The sequence below is a fragment of the Myotis lucifugus genome, unplaced genomic scaffold (genome assembly GCF_000147115.1).
Source record: "Myotis lucifugus unplaced genomic scaffold, Myoluc2.0 scaffold_73, whole genome shotgun sequence".
Taxonomy (NCBI): Eukaryota; Metazoa; Chordata; class Mammalia; order Chiroptera; family Vespertilionidae; genus Myotis; species Myotis lucifugus.
In genome coordinates, this window is record NW_005871121.1 from 2612050 (window position 1) to 2636635 (window position 24586).

At 36.6% G+C, this 24586-nt stretch overlaps 1 protein-coding gene across 6 annotated transcripts in view; it reads left to right on the top strand.

Moving 5' to 3' along the window:
* POT1 (protection of telomeres 1) overlaps window positions 1-24586 on the top strand; it is a 71649-nt gene that overhangs the window by 11139 nt on the left and 35924 nt on the right. For 4 of the 6 annotated variants that reach the window (XM_006090499.3, XM_023755333.1, XM_023755329.1 and 1 more), the window contains 5 exons: window positions 2129-2239; window positions 3013-3060; window positions 8126-8240; window positions 17506-17636; window positions 22705-22995. In XM_006090499.3, the coding sequence (XP_006090561.2) occupies window positions 2129-2239; window positions 3013-3060; window positions 8126-8240; window positions 17506-17636; window positions 22705-22995 (696 nt within the window). The remainder of the gene's footprint in view (window positions 1-2128; window positions 2240-3012; window positions 3061-8125; window positions 8241-17505; window positions 17637-22704; window positions 22996-24586) is intronic. The other 2 variants (XM_023755331.1, XM_023755334.1) reach the window with 1 other exon arrangement.

A 24586-nucleotide genomic window follows, 5' to 3' on the forward strand; every position in this document is an offset into this window, starting at 1 on the left:
GGGGGGGGTAGTTTTAGGGTGAGTAGACCAGCAGGCACAGTGGTGATCAGGCAGGCAGGCAGGTAGGTGAGCGGTTAGGAGCCAGCGGTCCTGGATTGCGGGAGGGATGTTCGACTGCCAGTTTGGGATCGGGCCTAAACTGTCAGTCAGACATCCTCCGAGGGGTCCCAGATTGGAGAGGGTGCTGGCTGGGCTGAGGGACACCCTCCCCTCCCCCCCCCCCCCCGTGCACGAATTTTGTGCAGCAGGCCACTAGTGTGGATATAAAATACGAGGAAAGACTTTTCCAAAGTATTTTGAAAGTTTTAAAAATATTTTATTACAGAACTGTCCAAAAGTAGACATTTATTAATCAGTTTTTCTCATTTCTGTAAGATTTGGTTGTGAGAGAAGTAGTAGAGTAGTACCTGTCTTGGAAGTCAGGAGATCTGGATTTTTGTGTTGATCTATAATTAATTAGCTGTATGTGACCTTAGGCTACTCATTTATCCTTTCTGGCTCTTATTTTCTGAAAAATGAAGGTCCTTTTCTGTCAGGGCCAGCCTGACAGGTTGAGCTGGGCTGAGGCAGGGAGGTGGGAATTGAGAAAAGAAAGAAAGACAGGAAAGCGGGATCAGGAGGACTGCAGCTCATTCGAGGAACTACAACAACTTTATTAGCCACACAATCCTATTTATACACAACACACTGAATAGGAGGTCTGTCAAGAGGAATGTATTCTTTGTTCCTCTTAATCTCTAATAAGGGAGAGACACAGCAGAAGGACAAGTTCTCAGTACAGCATATCTCAGTAAATAGTTACAGACTTCTTGGTAAGCCATGAAAGGCTGTTCTCATTCTACAAAGGTTGCTCTCATTCTACTGATAACCGCCATCCAAACAAGTCTGGGAAAACTGTGTGGGTAAGGGTCCCAGCCTTGCTAGCCTCTTCAGGTGCAGGGACCTTGCCAGCTTACATCTGGCCCCCAACACTTTTCCATTCCTACAATGCTAAGATGCTATTAAGTAAGGTTTGTAGTAAGTTCAGCTTATTGAAGATTTAATACAGATATTCTCTTTTTATATTTACATTCATATGTTTGGTAATACATTTGGTTGTCTAAACATTTGTTGAATGTTTTCTGCCCTCTACTATGCTAAGTGTCGGAAACTTAACTGAATAAGGCAGTTATGGACCTTGCCACTATGGAACAGTGTTTAATGGAGAAGAGTGGAATTAAATATTATGGAATTAATTATTTTATCCAGTTGTAATATATAACTGAGAAGATTGAATAGCAGAATGAGAAAAGTAGCAGAAAGAATGAGAGCAGGGGTACTGTGAGAGTGGGTCAGTAAGAAAGAACAGCGTATTTACAGGCCCTGAGTGAGGATCCTGAAATGCTAAAGAAGTTTGAGAAGGTGTAATTCCAGAGTGAGGCACACAGCATGTAACTGGTGAGATGGGATCAGTGTAGTAAAAATTACTTAATGTCTGTGAAAGTCAAATAAGTGTTTTTGTTGGGTGGTTATTAGTTGTTTCATATTGTCTGTGTCCTGTCCCTCCTCACTAAGAATGCCTGCGAATTTTAATGTATCGTTTACTGAAAATTAGCAAATTTATACACTGTTCTTGTTTACATTTTTGTTACGGAATTTATCTATTTGATTTTTATTTTCATTGCTGAATAGTTTATAAATGGAAGTTTCTTATGTCTCATACCCTGAATTTATAGGCACATATATTAGCTTTGTAACAATGTGGAGTTTTTGTACTGAGTTTTCTCAAGTCTGAGATTGTTTCATTTAAATTCCCCTCATAATACTGTTGGATCATGTGTTTTATCTTCATTTTGTTTATTTGTACAAACTTACTGACATAAATTGAGATAAACATTGATTTTTGAAGTGCCAGTAAAAAAATAAAATTTTCCAAATGATTTAGTGTTTTCCTGGTCTATGAAGTGGGGTGTTATATCATCTCCGGCTGCACTGTTGATACCCTTTTAGAGGAGGTGGTAGGCTCAGTCTTATATTCCGTAAGCATTAAGTCCAGCTAACCAGTTTCCATTTTATAGCAATGATTCCTGTTTATAAATAATAAAAAATTATAGATATTTTGATAATGGAAACTTTTTTTTTTATCCAGGACACCATTGCAGTGGCTGGTTTTATTGTTTTGTCTTCACCTACGACAAGCAAAGATGGTGAACATTGCTTATTTTTGAAAGCACTTGAGGACTTCAAGTCAACTGTTTATGTAAGTGTGTAACTTTTAGTCTCTACTCATGTTATGGTTTTAATGAGGTAAGGTGATGGAATAGAAGTAGTGTTTCTATAAATCTGCAGGTAAACTATTTAGCCTGACTGAATTATTTTAATTTAATATTTTAAGTTTTAAAAATAGAAAATATTTTTTCTGACTTTATGTTTAGATGACTCCAGGTAGACAATAAAAATCCCTTAAAGATAGTTACTTATTGATGAAAATGTTGAAACTCCACAGGCACTCCAGACCTCATCTTATTCTTTGCAGTTATATTGTCAGCCTCTTTGATGATCTATTGAATTGCACTTTTAAGTTGATCAAGTATCCCTTTTTAGGTAAAACTTATTTCCTCCTATTTTATTCTTTATGAAGGTGCTCATTCTCTCTGTCTTTACTTTATCCCTCCTCCAGACCCACCCCCCACCCCACACACATTTGGAGACCACCTGTTTGAGGAAAACTGTCATATAGAGTTGGGTCAAGCCATGTACATACAGGCCAACATCTGCCTGTTTCTCTCTAGTATGCACAGGGCATTATTGGGCTAGAGGTTGTCCTGTGGTATTAAAATTAATGAATTAGACTGAAGCTTAGCTTAGACAACTTTACACGTCACTGTTAATTTATAAGCCATAACTTTATGCCACTGTGATGCGTTTGAATATTATATACAGTTAAGTGTGTAGTTTTGCTACAATTAAAGGTCTGTAACCACATTAGAAGTTGTTGTATACAAATAAACCCTTTCTGTGTTTTTTTTTCAGGTTTATGTTAAATCTATAATAGATTTTTCTACAGAGTCAATGTCTTTGGTAAGATGATATTTACTTTAATTTAGAACATGTACACACACACCCACATATACACAACTATAGATACACACATGAATATATATGTATATTTATAATCTGATTTTGAAGTAGTATTTGATTCAGTGGGAAAACATAATCTCTACTTTTTTGATACCTGATGTTCCATTCAAGGTATATATTTACCTAGTAGTTATTACCTGGTTATTCTGTTGTCTGGAAGATCTGCTGATGTTTTCTCTAAGCTACATGCATAAGGAAACTGAAGCAGAAAAAAATTTTATTTGTGTGAAGACATTGGGATTTCTACTACTTTTAAACCTTAGCCAAATGTATTTCTTTCATTTTAATCAGATTGTATTTAAACAGATTTTTATGTGTTGAATTATGTAATTAGAAGTAGTTTTTTATGCTTGTCAGACATTTTGCTCTTCGTTTTTTTTCACTTTTTTCAGTATTTAACACTACGGTGTCGGGTGAATTTCCCGCCAAAATATAAGATGGCGCGGGCAATTATTTAGGTTTCCCGCACAAAATCAGAGTTAGTTTAAAATGCCTATATCTTTTGAAGTATGGGTTCGATTGAAATGAAATTTTCGGTTTCTTGTGTAAAAAATGAAAATTTATTCAATCACAGACATTTTTTTATCTATTCAGTACATAAATAATTCGATATATATAAACTAAATATGAAAAACCCAAAAAATACTTATTACCTAAAAATATACACATATTTTTAAAGTTTAAAATAAAATTTTCATAATAAATCAAAACAAATAGAAATTAATAGTTTTTTAGCGTATGATATTTTTCAAAACACGCCCCTTTATGTAGAGGTATATTGCAAAATTTGCACATGTAGCGTGTCTCACTGCGCAATTTATGAACGGAACATACGCGACACCTTCTCAAAATGTTTTTCTTTTTTCCACTTCCGACAATTGCCTGTAACGTATGCTTTCTCATGTCCATCGATAGCCTGCATGGTGGATCAGATGTAGGTGGTTTAGCCCGCATTCCAGAAGTAGACGGTACTGGTTGAAGGTCTGGAACAATGTCCATGTCCTCTGGAATATCATCCGTCAACCAGTGGATAGCTGTTTGTTTCAAAAACATTTTAAAACCCATTTTTCTTTGCCTCACTGATTTGTAAACTGCATAAGAATTAAATAATGCGCAATTTATCATATACATTGCCAACCTTTTTGTCCATTTGACCGTCCTCCGCAATATCGAATAATATGAAAGGTATTGGTCGGCCCGGTCAACACCTTTCATATGTTTATTGTAGTCAATGAGTGCATTCGGTTTGACAATTTTCTTTTTTGATGTTCTGTCAATATTCTGACTTTCTTCCATCTCCGCAGAATGAATCGAAGAAATCAGGTATACAGGCTTTTTTGATTGCCACACTTGTAACAATATATCATTTTTCCTTATAAATTTTGTTTCACCTTTTTTCAAAGAAATTGTTTGAAAATCTTTAGGTATACCTCGATTTTTCCGGATTGTTCCACATATTCTGAATTTGTTTTTCATAAGTGCTTCACAATTTGCGACGCTATTATAATAATTGTCCATATATATATGGTACCACGAATCAGTGTATGGAGACACTACTGTTTGTATCGTTTCCAATAATCACTTTCCTTCGCCGCAATAAATTTCCATGTTACAGATATATCCTGTATCACTTTCGCACAACAAACGAACCAATATTCCATATTTAACGATCTTGCCAGCATTATATACCCTAAAGAATAATCTTCCCCTCCAAGGTACGATCCCTTCATCTAGTGATAATTGCTGATGAGGTTTGTAAATATTTATAAATTTAGGCACAAAATAATCTAGTACTGGTCTCACTTTGCAAAGTCTATCTGATTCATTTACGATATCCGCATTATTATTGAAGTGCCAAGCTTTCCATATCTGTCGGAACCTGTCTCTCGTCATCGTTTTACCAAAATATGGCGTCTCCGTCCATGGCTCCGTGGTCCAATAGTCATCTCTTCTATCTTTGCGCACCTGTCCCATGAGAACAATTAACCCTAAAAACTTCATCTCTTGAGGGGTTATATCTTTCCACTTTAGGCTTTTTTTTGAAAGTTTGAAATTATTCCTATTTTGATTATAATACCTGTTTGACTCCTCTACAAGAAATTCAAAAAAATCATCTCCGATAAATAATTTCACGGCATCTTCTATATTATTTATAACAGCATCTGTGTTTAATCCTTGATGCCCTAAAAAATCTTCTAAGACCGGTGGATTATCAACATGCGACCATTCTTCTCTCCCGCCTTCTATATCTGACTCTGAGTCAGAGCTGGAGCTCGAAATTCTTCGTCGCCTCAATGTCCTGGGACGCACCATTACTTCATCATCACTAGAATCTTCATCACTTGTACTCGCATTTTCAAGATCGCTATCACAAGAATAATTGGACAACTTGTCTGCACAAAACTCATCATCACTATAGTCTGAATGCTGCGACATTCTAGGTTAAAGCAAATAAAAATAATACTAACTGAAAATAGCGGTACTCCGATAGATATCTGATATAAAAAAATAATTATTATGCGAACACTTTGCGGAACGATTTTATTTTATTTGGTTAAAAAATTCTATATGAATGTCTTTATCACAATATATTTAAATATTTAAACACGTAATAATATTCACAAAACTCAAAACTAAAGACGTCCGGACACAAGAAGTATTTCTCAATAACTATTCTCTTTGCATGGTGAGATATCCAGGGATATCGGTTATAACATGAGAAAACAATACATTGGTACCCTAACGGTATTGTACTCGACCAGCGCCATAAAGTGTTCTCTACTTACAAGGGATTTTTATGATACCTATTACCCCAATGGGTATGAAACGGTTCGCATACACAGGTAGGTATCTTTGTGAACGGCAAACAAACAAATATTTGGTAATACGCAGTTACAATCGGCCCGAGTTTACACGTTTCCCGCACTCCACCGCAAATCTATATGAACCGAGTTAAGACGGCTCCCGCGGAGTACGCGCAATTCACGCCAGCCGACTTAACTCGTTTCCCGCAATCCAAGTGTTAATAAAATTTTATTATCATAACACTAGGAAGTTCCCATTTTTACAAGTGAGCTACTTGTAGCTGAGTGCAAATGGAAAGAAGCTAATCCTATACAATGGGGCCTTGACTTACGAGTTTAATTCGTTCCGTGATGGAGCTCGTAACTCAAATTACTTGTATGTCAAATCAAAAAGTGAACGAGTGAGACACGTGATGCTGGGCTGATGTTGTGGCGTTCACTGTGGCGTTTGCTGTGCCAACTAGCGGTGGGGTATCTGAAGCTGGCTCATAACCTGAATTTTAGCTCGCAACTCAAAGCAAAAAATCAGCCGAGAGATGGCTAGTATCTCGAAAAACTCATTAGTCGGGACACTCGTAAGTCAAGGCCCCACTGTATAATAAAAGGCTAATATACAAATGGGCCGAACGGCGGAACAATCATTCGCTATTACGTGCATTGACCATCAGGGGCCAGACGCTCAATGCAGGAGCTGCTCCCTGGTGGTCAGTACGCTCCCACAGTGGGAGCACCGCTCAGCCAGAAGCTGGGCTCATGGTTGGTGAGCACAGTAGCAGTGGTCGGAGCCTCTCCTGCCTCTGCGGCAGGCAGACATCCCCCAAGGGGTCCCGAACTGCAAGAGGACACAGGCTGGGCTGAGGGACCCCACCCCCAGTGCATGAATGTCCTGCACTGGGCTTTTAGTGTCACGATAAAGTTTAATACAAAATTTGTATTCTACTATGTTCTTAAGCCCTTAGTTTCTAGTGGGCAAACAAGAGTTCAGAGATTTTGTTTCTAGTTGACAATGACTATTAGGTACAGGTTTTAGATTCTGAATAATTCTATAATGGTATAATTTGAATTTTTGATTTAGGGAAAGTATAACCAATTAAAGGATTAATGTACTTTGTTAAAATAAGTAAATTAACCCCAAATATTAGTATTTCTCAGAATTAGTATAAATAGATCAGGTTCAAGCATCCATGAACCCATAAATAAGGCAGAGGTAAACAAAGGAGCCTCTAAACTTGAGGAAAGTGGTTGTTCAGAAAGCCCAGGTATTCTGAACTATTAGGATATAACTTAGCTGCTCTGCATACATATACTAACTTATTTACATGGAAAGGCAAATTATGGTTAAGTTGTTTGTTGGCTATGAATTAACAAGTACATTACTTAGATGACCAAAATAGATATGGTCATTCATTTATACATTAGGGAGATATTTCTTAAGATAGTATATTGGTGGGTAGTAGGACCAGATGTTTGAACTCTTTTTTTTTAATAATATATTTTATTGATTTTTTACAGAGAGGAAGGGAGAGGGAGAGGGATAGAGAGTTAGAAACATCGATGAGAGAGAAACATCGATGAGAGAGAAACATCGATTCGGCTGCCTCCTGCACACTCCCTACTGGGGATGTGCCCGCAACCAAGGTACATGCCCTTGACCGGAATCCAACCTGGGACCCTTCAGTCTGCAGGCCGACGCTCTATCCACCAAGCCAAACCGGTTAGGGCATGAACTCTTTTATGGATTGTTTGACAGATATGTAGACTTAAACTTGGGAATCACTTTCCCTTTTCTTTCCAAACTTATATACAGTTATTTCAGAAAATTTCATTTTTCTTACCATTTTTAATGTCTTCACACCATTTATAATCAAAACCTAGCTTTATTTAGGCCAAAGTAAAATCTGTTTCCCACAGATTCTGAAGTGATATTACTTAGGGTTAAAAACCAGAACCAAAATCTTTTAAATGTCATTACTTAGAATTGTGTACAAATTATACCATTTATGATCAAAGTTATTCCTAAGAAAAATTAATACTAGTGGTTTATATAGCAACCTTTTAAGCTGTACATTTCCTTTTTCAAGCTTCAGCCTCTTATCAGACACTCAAAAGAAAAAAAATGTGGTTAGATGACTCTTCTTTGATCATAATATGATTCTAAAATGTAAATATTTAATATTGACTTATTTACTGTTTTTCTTCAGGTTCCAGCAACACGTTATACGTACACACCGCTGAATGAACTCAAAGGTGGCATGATTGTCAATGTCTATGGCGTTGTGAAGTTCTTTAAGCCTCCATATCTAAGCAAAGGAACTGGTAGGTATTCAAATTGGTCAAGATTCTAATAAACTGGCGCTGTTTTATTGGTTTCAGGAATACAGTTTCAGTATCCTGTCTTAGAAGCTCAAGTCATATTTACAATTGCCAACCAACACTCATGTGTTGGCCTGGGGCTTGTGGGCTGGGGGCAGCTCCTGTGTTGAGCGTCTGCCCCCTAGTGGTCAGTGCACATCATAGCGACTGGTCGTTCCTTTGTTCGGTCGATTTGCATATTAGGCTTTCATTATATAGGATACACAACACACTTTTACCTTGATTTAATTCAGCTGAACTAAATCAACATTACTCTATTTAATCTAATCTGAAACATTATCTGTAAAAGCCATTATTCTATGTGGTTAAGAAGAGAAGAGCACTGCCAATTAAGCTATGCTTCACTGTCAAATGTAAGATGTGATCAAATTTTAGATATGTTAAAAATGTGGATCAGTGGTGGTGTTGATGAAATACTTTACTACCTGCTGGGAACTGTGGCTCATGTTGGGAACACAAAGATGTTCTCACTGAAATCATATTTTTAAAAGATTTTGTATATCACATTATGGATGTGCAAATTTTATTATGGTAGAATGAGCTTGAAGTGTGCTCTTTAGTGGGGTGACGAGGGAAATATCTTATTTTCATATGGTCAGCTATTTTGTTAATGTGTAATGGAAAGACTTAGTCTATATGAAAATGGTCCTGTGAAGCCTGCTAGCATAGAGATGAGAAGTTTGAAATAGGTGTTAACTAAGTCTGAAGACCACAAAGGGTGTTTTATTGGAAAGCCTGTTTTAGCGGAAAGAGAAACAGTAAACATTAAAGTTAAAGCAGATAAATGTTTGTTTAAAAATGTATTTTTCCCATATTTTCATCTGACTTTATTTTTCCCAAGTCTTCATTTCCCACCCCATCATACCATTCGACATACATTTTTGCATACTTTCATCTTAGTAGTTTCTTCTGACCATCAGATTTTTTCCCTCTCTGAATCTTACATGTGCTCATTCTGGGAATTTGCTATAAAGAAATGATAACTTTGATCCTCCTCCATTTGCAAGTGTTATCTGGCTGGCTGTAATTGGCCTGCCAAATTGAGGATAAGCCACATTGCTGGTAATAATGTCCACCGAACTTGGTTAAAGATATAACTTAAAAATTTTTTTGCACTTGATATGTTGCTAATTCTTATCATTAAAAGTTTTTAGTAAATTAATCAGTAAACATATTATCAAAAATAATAAAATGATAGTAATATAGAATAAAAGTATAACTTTAAAGCATTGATAACTCAATATTAATTTTAAATTATTAGCATAATAAATTTCTTCAACAATGTTATTAAATCATGTACATATAATGAAAGCATTGGGGAACTATAATATTTATTATCCTATGTAATAAAAGCCTAATATACAAATTGTCCCCTTGACCAGGAGTTCGACCGCTCGCTATGACATGCGCTGACCACCAGGGGCTGGCGCGAATATGGCAGGCGTTGGGGATGCAGCGCCAGCAACAGGCAGCAGTGGAGGCGCTGCCGGCCCCAGTAGGTCCCAACAGGGGTGGGATGGTGGAGCAGGTGAGCGGGCGGCACCAGGCCAAGGCAGGTGCGCATGGGGGCCAATTGCCCCACAGACGGTGACCAGTGGCAGGAGGCAGGGTCGCCACCTGGCGCCCAGGCACTGAGGGAGCTGGACGGGGGCCCAATTGCCCCACTGATCACCCCACAGACGGCGACCAACATCCATTACAGAGAAAGGGCAAATAACAATATTAAAATATTTCTTCTAATTATTTTCCTTTCAATGTGCACAAATCCGTGCACCAGACCACTAGTATATTCATAATTGTCCTGTATGTCTATCAGATATGTTTAGTTGGATCCAATCCCTTATTTAAAAAAATCATGAGCCCTAGCCTGTTTGGCTCAGTGGATAGAGCGTCAACCTGCGAACTGAACTCCCAGGTTCAATTCCGGTCAAGGGCACATGCCCAGGATGTGGGCTGGATCCCCAGTGGGGGACTTGCAGGAGGCAGCAGATCCAGGATTCTCTCTCATCATGGATGTTTCTATCTCTCTCTCCCTCTTCCTTCCTCTGTGAAATCAATAAAAACATATATTAAAAAAAATCATGAGTAGTAATAAGCCATCTGTTGTGACAAAGATATTTCTGTATTATGAGATACTAAATTAAAATGTCATCAGTTTTATCATTCATATTCATTGAAATACTACTAGCAAGATGGTAAAGTTTTAGAACTGTCTATGTTGTAACTGTAGTTACCCCTATATTTTTATTTCTGATGATAGAACCCATCCTTTAACATGCTACAGGTGAGTCAAACAAATAGCACTGGTTTTATGTTCAGGAAAGGATCATCTTCATTAGTATTAGCACTGAGAAGTACCAGAATAAATGTACAGGAACAATCCACAGCTGTGCCTTTTTTATACTATGCTAGAGGCCCGGTGCATGAAAATTCATGCACTGGAGTGGGGGGGGTCCCTCAGTCCGGCCTGCCCCCTCTCACAGTCCGGGAGCCCTCAGGGGCGGAGGCAACCCGGCATTCAGGGGAAGGTGACGCCCCATCACACCTCTGCTGCTGCCACTGCCGGCAGTGCAAGCCTCAGGCGTCCCTGGGGCTGAGGGGACTGGGCGCCGCCATCTTTGAGGGAGGGGCAGTCAATTAGCATATTCTCTCATTGGCTGTGGGTGCCACCATATATGCAATGGCATGAGGGTCAATTAGCATATTCCCTCTTTATTAGATAGGATAAAGCATTATTTGGTAATACACATCTAAATATCACATATAATGTACATAACTACTTATGCGGAGGAAAATTACCTTTATGCCACTCAAATTTAGGTAGGTGGAAAATAATTTATTCTGTTATATATCATTAGCTGGAATTTTTTATTAAAATTTTATTTTATAAATGTAACATTCAATGTGGTAGAGGCAATTTGGTACAATTTAGCATCCTTTTTGACAAAATTTTTTTAGAGACTTTTCTCTCATCATTAGTAATAATGATTACATATGAACTGTAGCAGACTGCAACCTTATATAAGGTATCAAATGCTTTATTTCCAAAGCTTTATATTCAGTCTTGAAGAAGTTGTAGATTTAATTTTTGCAGAAGTTTATCAGTCCTGTTGTTAAAAAAGCTACAGATATGTTTTTATTCAATTGTGGTAACATTCATTATGAAAAACTGAGACTTTCTCAGAGATTATGTAAACAGCAAATATTAAAAGATCATTGTATTATCAAAATTGATTTTGATAATGGATCATCAGTGGTACATACTGTGGCCTCTTTCAAATAGGAAGACAGGGTCATTGCTGCCTTCATAGTATTTTGAGATTTTATAGCAATTATCTTCTCTGAAAGCCTCACATTTACTTTTGCTTTAGAGAGCTGGCTAAATGGAGTAAAAAATGCAGTTTTTTGTCTTGTACAGATAACATTGATCATTTTTTTTAGATAACACATATAGAGAATTTTAATTTTAGCTTTTTCTCAGATTTTAAAAAATTGCTTAGTCCGGCCAGTGTTGTGCAGTGTTTGAGCATTGACTCATGAACCAGGAAGTCTCGGTTAGATTCCTGGCCAGCGCACATGCTCGAGTTGCAGGCTCGATCCCCAGTAGAAGGCGTACAGAAACATCTCTCTCATCATTGATGTTTCTATCCCTTTCTTCCTCTCCCTTCCTCTCTCTGAAATCAATAAAAACATATTTAAAATATAAATAAAATAACTTAATTTTTTTAAAGCTTGAGACATTTTCTTTATTATTATTATTATTATTGATTTTTCGAGAGAGAGGAAGGCAGAGGGAGAGATATAAACATCAATGATGAGAGAGAATCATTGATCAGCTGCCTCCTGCACAGCCCCCACAGGGGATTAAGCCTACAACCCGGTCATGTGCCCTGACCAGGAATTGAACCGTGACCTGGTTCATAAGTCAATGTTCAACCACTGAGCCACTTTTAAACCATAAAAGTCTCTAAAGTCATGAGGAAGATTTTCTCTATGAGGGACTAATTTCACTCCCACCACCTGCTAATGATATCTTTTAAAATATAAAATTAAGACTAAAAAGAGTTTAGAAACATAACATAGTAATAAACTACAGTTGTAAATGAAACATTTTGTTCTGTGTAATTTGTATTGCCTGTATTCTTTAGGGGCATGACCCTCTAAATAATATTTTAGTTCTTATTTACTAAATTCTATTATGTCTTTCATATTGATTGTTGTTTACATTTACAGGATGCCCTAAGTGTGATGTAGTATCTTCTCTGTTGTATAAATGTGGAATTAAAAGTGCTACCTGTTATGCTATATTGCAGTAAAACTTTATAACAATGGGCAGCTGGCCCACAGCCATGTTTGCCTACCTCTGATTTCATTCATGGTTATGGTTTTCATCACATTTTAGAAGGATTCAGACAGTAGAGTGCCTGTGTTTATATTTGCTCCCTCTAAAGTTACAATAAACTCCAAGTTCAAAAAAGGTCTGATTTTAATGTCAAATAGAATGGAAGAGGAGATGATAGTTAACAAGATATGCTAGCCAAACTTCAATGCTGAGATTTGGATGGTTGATGCTAACTGATTTAACCAAGAAGACAGTTTTATTTTGATGCATGGGGACAGCATACGCAAGAAACACCATACCCCAAAGTCTCTGTTCTGTTTGCAGTCAATCCTCATTCCCATCCCCAGTCCTAAGCAACCACTAATTTTCTTTCTGTCTGTATATCTTTCTGGATACTTCATATAGAAGACTCACAGAACATACAGGCTTTGCTTCTGGCTTCTTTCACTTAGCGTATGATTTGAGGTTCATCCATATTGTAGCAGGTATCAATTTATATTACTGAATATCAATATACTTTTATAGGTATTTTAAAATATATTTTTGTTGTTTGGTCTTTCTTGTTTTAAATACAACCGTTGTGAAGATAGAGGCCATTGTTCGTCTTTGTAATTCCAGAATAGCAGGTATGAACTGTGAACTCATGGAATACCTATCTGTGTACCTGCCTACCTGTTTATTTAATCTCTGTCACTATATATATCAAAAGATCATAGTGATCATGCTTTCTTCTCTTTCCTGCTTCCCATGATCGTTTGCAATATAGTAAGAACACAAAGGGAAATTATATAACCTCACACCAGCCTATTAAAGGGAGTGCTGTTATATGTGTTGTATGATGCTTCCTTGTGAAGCAAAGATTGTAGCATATAGTATGACCTTGATTCGGTGATTTGCCTCCATAGCTTTTACTTGAATGTTTCAATAATAAACTTTTATAGGAGCGGAAAGCTGTAGCTGAAATACTGATTAGTTTAAAAGCAGTGCTGTAGTAGATAAAATGGTGAAGCAGCTTTCAGGAGGTATTTTTTGTGGGGGTTACATAATTTATCCATGGATGATTCTTTGATTAAGGACCTTGCTTCGATGTGCTACCAGCTTTTTCTTATAATAAAACTCCAAGGCAATTTACACTTAATCATACTGAGGAAATTAGGTGAATTGCTCAAGATTACAGAGCATAGGGCTTAATTTATCATTTGTTATCTTTTTCATATTTATATCAAGTTACATGAAGAATTACCTAAGTGTTAAAGTAGTTAAGTACTTTGTCAACAGTTTAAATATAAAGTCTTACTAGTGCGTTAAAGTAGTTAAAGTCATTACTGTAAAGGTTGAATATCTTTTTAGATATTATGTACTCTTTCGGTAAAGTAAGAATACTGACTTATTAAAGGTCTTTTCACTGTTTCTACCTTCCCTGCTGATGTTAGCTGTCGAGAAAATAGACTATAAATTTACCTTTTTAGCCTTTTAACTTTATTATTAAAATGTGAAATTATAAGTTGTCCCTAATTCCACAAGTTAATTTTTTCTTCATTTGGGGATAAGTAAAAAGTGGATCATGGGAAATGAATATTTTCATTTTATATAGTCATTATTTAAGGATTATATATGTATGTATGTTTGTTTGTATTTGGTAGAACACTGCTTAGAGTAGTTAAATAAGGCTTATTTTAGTAGTTTGCCTTTTTAGTATTTGTTAAAATGGGTAGCTTGTGCCCAGCCAGTGTGACTCAGTTGGTTGAGTGTTGTCCCATGCATTAAGAGGTCACTGGTTCCATTCCTGGTTAGAGGAAGCTGATGGATGTTTCTTTCTCATCGATGTTTCTATCTTTCTCTCCCTCTCCATTCTTCTAAAATCAGTAAAAAAAAATGTTAAAAAATAAATGGGTACCTTGTTTTCCAGTCATGTCATGGATCTATTGCCAATTGAAAGAACTCAGAAGCTTTTAATATTTCATTTAGATTGCTACTTGTCTTTATTGTTCTTGAGTGCAAATTATTAGACAGATTTTTAAAATGACACTTGTTTTTTCAATCTGAAATTGTGTTTGCTTCTCAAAAGTATATTCATATTTAAATACAAAATCAAAGTATATAAAATGGTATTTTATTTTGAACTCATTATTTTATAGATAATCTTAGGAGATTCTAAGAGCATCCTTATGTTTAGTTATGCCATCCCAGAGAACTTGCTCTGCAGCAGGTAGATGATATTTTGAAGAATACTGCTATTGTAAGTCTTTTTGGGCCTGCAGCTCAGTAATTGAATAGAACTGGTGTGTGTGTGTGTGTGTGTGTGTGTGTGTGTGTGTGTGTGTGTGTGTGTGTACCTGCAAGGAAAGTACTTATAAAGTTAGATTTAATATACTGACAAAGTTTGCATGAAGAAACAGATGACTAAGATCCCATATGTATCTTAGATTTTAAAAAGGTATGGTAGAGCCATATGACAATGGCAAGCAAGAATGTGTTTTATTCTATTTAAAAAGTAAAATTTATCTTTTTTTGTGATCTTTGGAAGACTGCTAAGATAGAAAAAATGTCATGAAGTAACCTCCTTACATTTGTTAGAACTACTAAAAAAGGAAACTCAGAAACTAAACTTGGGTTCAGTGGATCCTGCTAGTATAACAAGAGATGAACATATAATATCTTTTTTCTTTTTAAATTAAGGTTTTGTTTTTATTTTTAAGTTCTTTTTTTTAATGTTCTCTGAATTGTTTCCCCCTCATAGAATTAGGTTTCTCTTTTTCCATCCTCCCTCTTTACCTTTCTTCCCCCTTTTCCCTCCCACTTCCTTCCCCTTTCTCTCCAATCTTGCTTTCATCTACTCATCTCTCTCCTCTCCCCCTCCCAGTGTCCTCCCTCCTCCCCTTCCTTCTTTTCCTCCTTCCCTTCCTTCTTTCCTTCCTTCCCTCTTTCACTTCCTTCCCTCTTTCCCTTCCTTCCATCCTTTATTTCTCCTCCTTTTCTTCCTTCCCTCCTTTTCTTCCTTCCCTTCCATCCTTTCCTTCCTTCCTCCCTTCCTTGGTCCCTCCCTCCCTCCCTTTTCCCATCCTTTCTCCTTCCCTCCCTCTCTCTGTCCCTCATCCCTCCTTCTTTCCTTCCTTCCAGTTTTGTTTCTGGTAATTGCTGTCTTTACATTTTAAATATGGTTTAGATATGGTTTATTTGGGGTTGTAGACATTTGTATATGAGTAGTTTATTCTTCTAACTTGACCTCTTCCTTGCATGGGAAACCTGATGGAAACAGTACTTGCATAGGGTATTGATTGAAAGTGTCAGCCTAGGGTGGTGGGAAGAGAGCTGTCTATCAAGCTGTGAGCCCACTAATATGACTTGACCTAAGTCAAGCCTCTGTCCATCACCATTATCCCCCTCCTTTCCCTCCCTCCCCCTTCCCCTTGGCAGTCACCACACTGTTGTCCGTGCCCATGGGTTCTCTTTTTTTGCTCAATCTCTCCACCCCTCTGGACCCCACTCTCCAGCAGCTGTCAGCCAGCTCTCTCTGAGTCTGTCACCGATTTTGCTTGGTAGTTAATTTTGTTCATTAGATTCCACATTTGAGCGAAATCATCTGGTATTTGTCTTTCTCTGACTGGCTTGTTTCACTTATCATAATGCTATCTAGGTCCATCCATGCTGTCACAAAAGGTACGATTTCCTTTTTTATGGTGGAGTAGTACTCCATTGTGTATCCATTCATCTACTGATGGGCATTTGGGCTGCTTCCAAATAATCTTGGTATTGTAAATAAAGCTGCAGTGAACATAGGGGTGCATATATTCTTTCGATTACATGTTTTGGAATAAATTCCCAGAAGTTGAATGGTTGGATCATAAGGCAGTTCCATACTTAATTTTTTGAGGAACCTCCGTACTGCTTTCCACAATGGCTATACCAATCTGCATCCCTCCAACAGTGCTCAAGGGTTCCCTTTTCTCCACATCCTCGCCAGAACTTGTTGCTTGTTGTTTTATTGATGATAGCCAGTCCATTTTATCTCGTAACCATTTATTTTTCCATCTTCCTGAAATATATTGATATCCTTTGCCCTTTATTTTTCTCTTCCCTTCTCATCTCCCTTTCCTTCACTGTTCTGGGTTATTCTTTTCTATTTCTATGTTGTAATTACTAGGCTCTTGGGAAGGACAGGAGTCAACATATCATCATATTTTTTGAGTGTGAAGTTTTCTGAAACTTGTATATTAAAAGGCAGCATATGTTGCAGTTTTACTACTACCAGTATTTGAAGTTATTGTTTCCATTGCAACTCAACTATCATTAATTGTTTTCCAGTTTAAATTATATAAAATATTTCTTGCTCTAGTGTGTAAACTCATAGACGTAACTAGTAAATCATTTCCCATTTGAGTTTGTTGTTACAGTTTTCAATGTATTGTTCGTTCATTGGAATTACATATTTACTGTGAAATCCTAGGTTTTATAACCAGTTCTCATGGGACCTTTATGCAGTATATTGACTCATCTTCACATTTGTTGCAAACATCTTTTAGTCTTTTGCTTTCACTCTAAAGTTGTTTATTTTATAAATTAGATTATATTGAATGTTTTTGTCTGCATCATAATTTTAAATTTTGAGAAGTTATTGCCACTCCAGATAAGTTATATTAAGTAAGATTTTAATTTTTGTTTTACCAAATTTAGTTTTTATGAAACACTTGTAAAATAATTTTGTAGTGCATTTTGAGAGCAAAGAAAATGCCTCTGTGTTTTTATCTTATTCTTAGAATACTTAAAGACATAAAGTTTGTTTGATATTTTGAACTGAACATATTCTCATTTTGTCAAATCTTTAGAAATACTAAAAGTCAGGTAAAATATTCTTGTGTTTTCCAGATTATTGTTCGGTTGTTACAATTGTGGACCAGACAAATGTAAAGTTAACCTGCCTACTCTTTAGTGGAAATTATGAAAGCCTTCCAATAATTTATAAAAATGGAGATATCGTTCGCTTTCACAGGCTGAAGGTATAATTCATATTGTCTAGAACTTATATTTTTTAAGAGAGCACTGTATTCACTAAAACTAGTTAGCACTAATTACGTGGTTGCTTTGTTAGAACATGACATCAAGCATTTTCAAGAGATTAGAAGAAGTGTAAGTCATATCAGACTTCAAATAATGTATATTAGGAGACCTCTTTATTTGAGCAAGCTGCCTGCCTTTCTTCCATGCAAATGTGTTAGATGCCGTGATTCAGACTGGTTGTGCTCTTTCTTCTTGCTTCTAAATATAGATCGATGTTTTAAATGTTTTCCATGCAGAGTTTAATACAGAACTTTGTTTTAAAAAAAGTCTTGGGTCAACAACAACAAAAGTGTACAAAAGATTGGGAGATTGTATTATTCTTTCCTGATTGTTGTATTAATTCTGGTACAATGAAAGGATTGAGAAATTAAGTATAAAATCAAAACAAGTTGATCAAATGTGTTAAAATGTGAACAGATACTTAGATAATTTTAAAGTTCTGCTAGCAGTTAAATAATTAAATATAAGAAAACTTTTGATATAAAAATAAAGCTATTAAGTAGTATGTGTGTTTTTTAAATCAGTTTTTCAGTATTTTAATATTTTCAGTCCCTTAAGTTGTAAGCATTTTAGTCCCTCATCTTTTCCTCCTGTTACATGGGTTTCCATGCAACCCGTTCATTATCTTGGTTGTCTTTTTTTTCTAACTACTTCAGTTTGTTTGTGTCCCTCATGGTCAACATGATACCTACAAATGAGCACAATATTCCAGGTGTGTTCTGTTCTGTGGTGGGAATTACATCTCTTGATCTATCAGTACTTTTTCCCTAAGAATAGATGAATAGTAGAGAATATGTTCATAAAGATAAAAATAGAAATATAATAGCACTATATTACAGTTTTATTCAAATTTCACAAAGTAGGTTATTTTTCACACACTGTGGGGTCCTGTAATATTCATATTCATACAGCACACCCTCCACTTCTAACGTTTCTAGTTTCTCTTCTGTTGTTGAATTGAAGTAGAATATACATTTCCCGGTTCATATTCATAGTGTAAGCATATTCATAGAACTAGCACTCTAGAAACTTCCTTCATATCCCCACCCAAGGTTGTCATTAACTTTCTCCACCTTCAGTAGTAAATAGTCTTGTAACTTTTAACAACATGTTTACTTTCATCTGGGTTTGTTTTTTTATATAAAGAGGATAGATTATAGTTTTTTGCTTTTTATTTAATGTATGGTTTATGTTTGTTTTATTCAACCATATTACTGGGTATAGTTTTATTTTGCTCATTTTCATTGCCAAATGGTATTCCATTGTGTGACTACATCAACATTGTTGATTTGATTCTTGGGATCCTCTTCTCTAATGGCCGCCAAACTTTGACCTCACAGACCTCCAGTGGTCCGCGGAACACCAGTTGGCGACCACTGCTCTATTCTACTGTTGAATCCTTTAAATTATTCTTTATTTCAGTTAGTGTGTGCTTGATTTCTGACTGGTCCTTTTTCATGTGTTTGACTTTCTCACTAAGATACTTGAAAGTCTCATGAAGGTCTTATAACCATGGTTTTGAACTCTGTATCCAAAAGTTTGCTTGCTTCCATTTCTTTCATTTGAGACATGTTTCTTTGTCTCCCAATTTTGGCTGCTTCCTTGTGTTTATTCCTATGTATTTGGTAGAGCTGCTATGTATTTTGGAATTGGTAGAGTGGCTTTGTGTAGTAGGTGTCCTGTAAGGTCCAGTGGCTCAGCCTCCTCAGTCACCTGAGCGGGGCACTCTAGGGACATCCCTCTGTGGGCTGTGTATACAGTCTTAAAGTTGAGCCTTGATTGCTGTTGGCATCAGTGGTAGGAATTACCTCTAGGCTAATTGGCTGTGAGGACCAGCTCTGACTGCAGTGGGAGAGCTAATGTGCAGGAAACACCCCTATGGAGCAGGACTTGCTTCAGTGGGGCTTTGATGCTCGCTGAGTCTGCCCTTTGAGTGTGTTCCTTACGGATGCGTAGAGTTGTAATCTGCTATGGTTTGAAGCTGTCCACCAGCTGTACTAGCTCTAGGGCCTCCAGGGAGGTGCAAATTCAGCCATTGCCTGGGGCCACCTTGCAGGAGGTATTTGTATTGGGCTTGGAGGTGCCCAGGCGAGGCCCAGCTGTGAAGTAAGGCAGGCTGGTGCTTGTGTCAGGTCTTGGGCCTTTTATTGATAGGTTTGAGGCATGCTGACCCAGCTGCAGCTTGTTTTAGAGATTTTAGCAAAGTCTGAAGCCTGATCAAGGACAGGCCATTCATATGCAAAAGCTACTACAAATAGGTTCGGTGGGCTGCAAATTGGATGGAGTGGGATCTCAGGGAACCGCCAGGGCGGAGCAAACAGCTATGGCTGCCAGTCAGCCCTGTAACTGGGGAGGTCCCAGGACAGAAACAATGACCCCTGTGAGCACCTCCCTCTGGGAAAAAGCCTCCTGAGTTCCTGCCCTAATACCAGACAGTCCAGTTCTTCCTTGTGTGTGTCAGGATCCCCCAGAGCAGCGGTTGCCAACCGGTGGTCCGAGAACCACTGGTGATCCGTGAGGTCCAAAAGGTTGGCGACCGCTGCCCCAGAGTCTCACCCTACCACTGGAGCTCAGAGGAAGCTGGACCTTGTAAGTTCAGTTTGTGAGCCGGCCCTTTAAAAGGAACACCTGGGTCACGAGCAGCCTCCATGTCACTGAGCCCCAGTCTCCACTGATTTTTACAGCCCATAGTTACAGATACTTCTTTTCCCAGCTCTGGGACCCTGGGCTGGGGTTCTGGTGTGGGGCTGGGACCCCTTGCTCCTCACACAGGGCCTCCATAGGGACGATCTCCCTCTGGATTAAAAAAGTGGCACACATGCGTGCCAGTTCAGCCGTTCCACACCTTCGCCTCTCCTACCAGTCTCAGTGTGCTTTCTTCTTTACTTCCCTAGTTGTAGGGCTTCAGTTCAGCCAGCCTTCAGGTGGTTCTGAATAATGGTTGTTCAGTATTTTGATGGGAGGCAGCGAATACAGGCGGTTACCTCCACCGCCATCTTGGTTCTTTTACTCAGATGTTAGATTTTAAACCAAGACTTTAAAAGAGTTATAAATATTTTCAAAGAAATAAGCAAAATATATTCAGTAAATCACATTTGGTTAATGCAAAATAAGAAATTTCTGTAGGAAAATGGAAACTGAAAAAGAACCTAATAAATTGAGTAACTGAAAGGAGCAGCAAATGAAATGAAATGAAAATTTTACTGGATGGGCTAAACAGCAGTTACAAGAGGATTGGTCAATTGAAATTATGTGATCTGAAGAATAAGGATTAAAGAAAAATTGACAGGCCTTTAGGGATCTGTAGAATAATATCATACAGTAGAACATGACATTTGAGACAAAGGAGAAGAGACTGGGAATAGGAAAAATATAGAAATAAGGAACCAGAATTTTTTCCAAATTTGATGAAAACATTGACTTACAGATCCAAGAAATTCAGTACACTTTAGGCATGATGCACAAGGAAAAGCACATCTAAACAAATCATGGTGACATTGAAAAAGATAAAGAAAAAATCTTGAAATCAGCTGGTAGAGAAATGATATATTTCATATTGGGCGACAGTGATACCAGTCATCTTTGATTACTTACTGGAAATAATGACATCTGAAGAACAAAGTAAGGGTACATTTTAAGTTATAATAAAAAACGAATTTACCCAGATTTTTTTATATAGAGAAAATATCCTTCACAAAAAAAGGTAAAGACATTTTTATATAAATGAAATTGAGAGGACCCATAGCTAGCATATCTTCACTATAAGAAAGTATTCAGGGCAAAGGAGAATATTATCAACCAGAAACTGGATCAATAAAAAATGACCAAAAAATAAAAACGAAAGAAATGGTTAATGAACAAATATGAAAGACAGTGTTTTGTATTTCTATAATTTAACTAAAATACATATGGCTATTTAAAAGAAAAACTTATTTTGGAAGGTGAAGTGTGTAAAATATGTAGAAAAACATGACACCAACAGCACAAAGGATGGTGGGATGGTTAAATGGAATTATACCACTGAAAGATTGTTACCTTTAGAGGTTATTATATTTTCAGTAAAAAGTGTAAAATGGGATAGGAAAAGTGTGAAATGGAAAAGAGGAAGTGTTCCAAATTGACTGAGATGTTAGGATTCATCCATAGCTAAGGAGCAGTCAGTGGGACACATACTAGTATTGTTCAAAATAAGACAGGAAAGAAACAATGGAAAAAAATTATAAAAGGAAAATATGATAGTAGACTTAAATATAACCATTTCAATAGCTACTACATTTTCTTGTGAAAGAAAAAAATTGATAAAAAGCAAGAACCAAATATATCGCTACAAGAAATAAATATGCAAATAAGTTGGAAGCAGAGCTGTAGAAAAGATATGATATACCAAGCAAATAGTAAGTAAAAAATAAAATAACTATTAATATCAGATAGAGTTTACAAAAGATCAAATGGGGGAACATTTCACAAGGTCACCAAAGGATTTCTTTGTAAATACGTAACTATCATAAATGCATGTGCATCTAATAAATGAACTTCAAAATTTAGAAAGCTAAAGTGGCATATCTCAGCTCTCTCAGGCTGATGAAACCTTAGCCTCAGTTGCATTTAATTCACTTCAAACTTACACTTTAGGTGTTCTAGTTTTCTCTAGTATGCCCATAAATAACTGGCACTTGTTGTTTTTCCTTCTGTAAATTCTGTCTTAAACCTAATAAATGTAAAAGAACAAGCTTGGTAGGATTAGGGAGTCTAACACCTAGTTCTGTAGAAAATAGAAATAGATTTTGCATAGTGTTTTACAGTTTACATGGTGTTTGTGGATCTTGAAAGAACCCAGTTGATTTTATAATTCATACACTAATTAAGTGAAATACTAAATAATTATGTCTTCTCTTAACTATACTGGCAAGATTTTATAATCTTTCTGATTTTCAGCCCCCAGGTTTTGCATCAGTAAGCAGTTTTATGTGTTTCTGTTTTGTTTTCTACTTTGTCCCCTTTTCTTAGATCCAAGTATATAAAAATGAGACCCAAGGTATCACCAGCTCTGGCTTTGCGTCTTTGACATTTGAGGGAACTTTGGGAGCTCCTGTTATACCTCGTACTTCGAGCAAGTATTTTAACTTCACAACTGAGGACCACAAAATGGTAGAAACCTTACGTGCGTGGGCATCTACTCATATTTCACCTTCTTCAACGTTAGTAAAATTGTGTGATGTTCAGTCGATGCAGTATTTTGACCTGACTTGTCAGCTCTTGGGCAAAGCTGAAGTGGACGGAGCATCGTTTCTTCTAAAGGTAGATATTTTTAAATACTTGCAATTATTAATTAGTACCACCTACATGTCTTTAAGGTACTTATGTTTTAGCATTCTGATGGAATAATTATATATACTGCGTGTTATATGATGAACTTAAACTCCAACTTACCATGTTTGTTAAGCCTGGAAATTCATGCAACTCTACTCCTGCATTTCTCTTCTTTATCCTATATGTCTAGAGAAAAATGGTATTATCCGATCTACATTTTAAATGTAGTATACTTTATGTTATATTTATTTAGTACTAATAAAATATGTATTTTTATTTTAGTACTATGTATTTTTAGTACTAACAAAATACATATTTCTTATTTTAGTACTAAAAATATTACTATTTTTCAGTTGCAATTCTACATACGCATATTTTTGCTTCCTTAGCCTTCTCATTTACTTTCGTGGCCCTTTGATATCACATTCTCATCTGATGTCATTTCTCTGCCTGCTTCCTGGGTAGATCACAGTTTTGAAGTGTTCGTTGCTCTTATGTTTTTAAATCAACAGAATTTAAAAAGTGACATAAGTCCCATCTAGTCTTTGTTTACCACTCTCCCTGTTAAATCATGAGTAGCTTTTGAAGAAGGCAATTGTCTGATATTATCCTCCCCTACGCATCCTAGGCAGGATGCATTTAAACGAGCACTGCTTCAGCCTTGCTCCTGTGGGTTTCCTTAACTTCTGGCCCTTTGGAACAGTAGGGGAGGAAATGGATTGCAGTAGTTCTTGGACCAATATTGGTTTAGCATTATTATCATTTATATCTTGCCCATATTAAGGAATGGTGAAGATATAAATCTTTGAATAAAATGTGAAGTTTTTGAAGTTGATAATAGCACATGTTTATATACACATTAAATACTCTGAATATGTAAATGCATGTTATTGGCTTAGTATTCACAAGCAAAATCATTTATGTGTGCCTAGTACTCACAAGATATGAAAACCCCAAAAATAAACTAAAAAGCTATTTGGATTAATAAAAATTATTCAGTGAGCTAAGTTGTTTAAAACATTAGTAAAATATAGCCCTTCTACATATCAGTAATAAATAGAACAGATAATTGAACAAAAATCTTTCAGCCCTGCCAGTGTGGCTCAGTGGTTCAGTGTGGACCTATGAATCAGGAGGTCGCATTTCCATTCAGGTCAGGGCACATGCCAAAGTTGCGGCTGCCTGGATCCCCAGTAAGTGGCATGCAAGAGGCAGCCAATTGATCCTCTTTTTCATTGATATTTCTATCTCTCCCTCTCTCTTCCTTTCTGAAATCAATAAAAATATATTTTTAAAAAATATCTTTCAAAGTCTCAATGACTGTAAAATAAGAAAGTTCATGTAAGAAATATCTGAATTTCTGTGAGGAAAACTTTACTAAGGAGCTTTAAAGAAAACTCGAACTAATAAAAGATTTTTTATTTTTTTACTAAAGTGTTTTTAAATAAAGTAAGATTTTAATTAAAATCACGTTGTTTTTTTAAATTGATTATAATTCTGAAGTTTATTAGAAACAAATGACTAGAAACAAAACAAGAAAGGCTTGCCAAAGAAAGCTAAATGGGAGCTATCAGATATC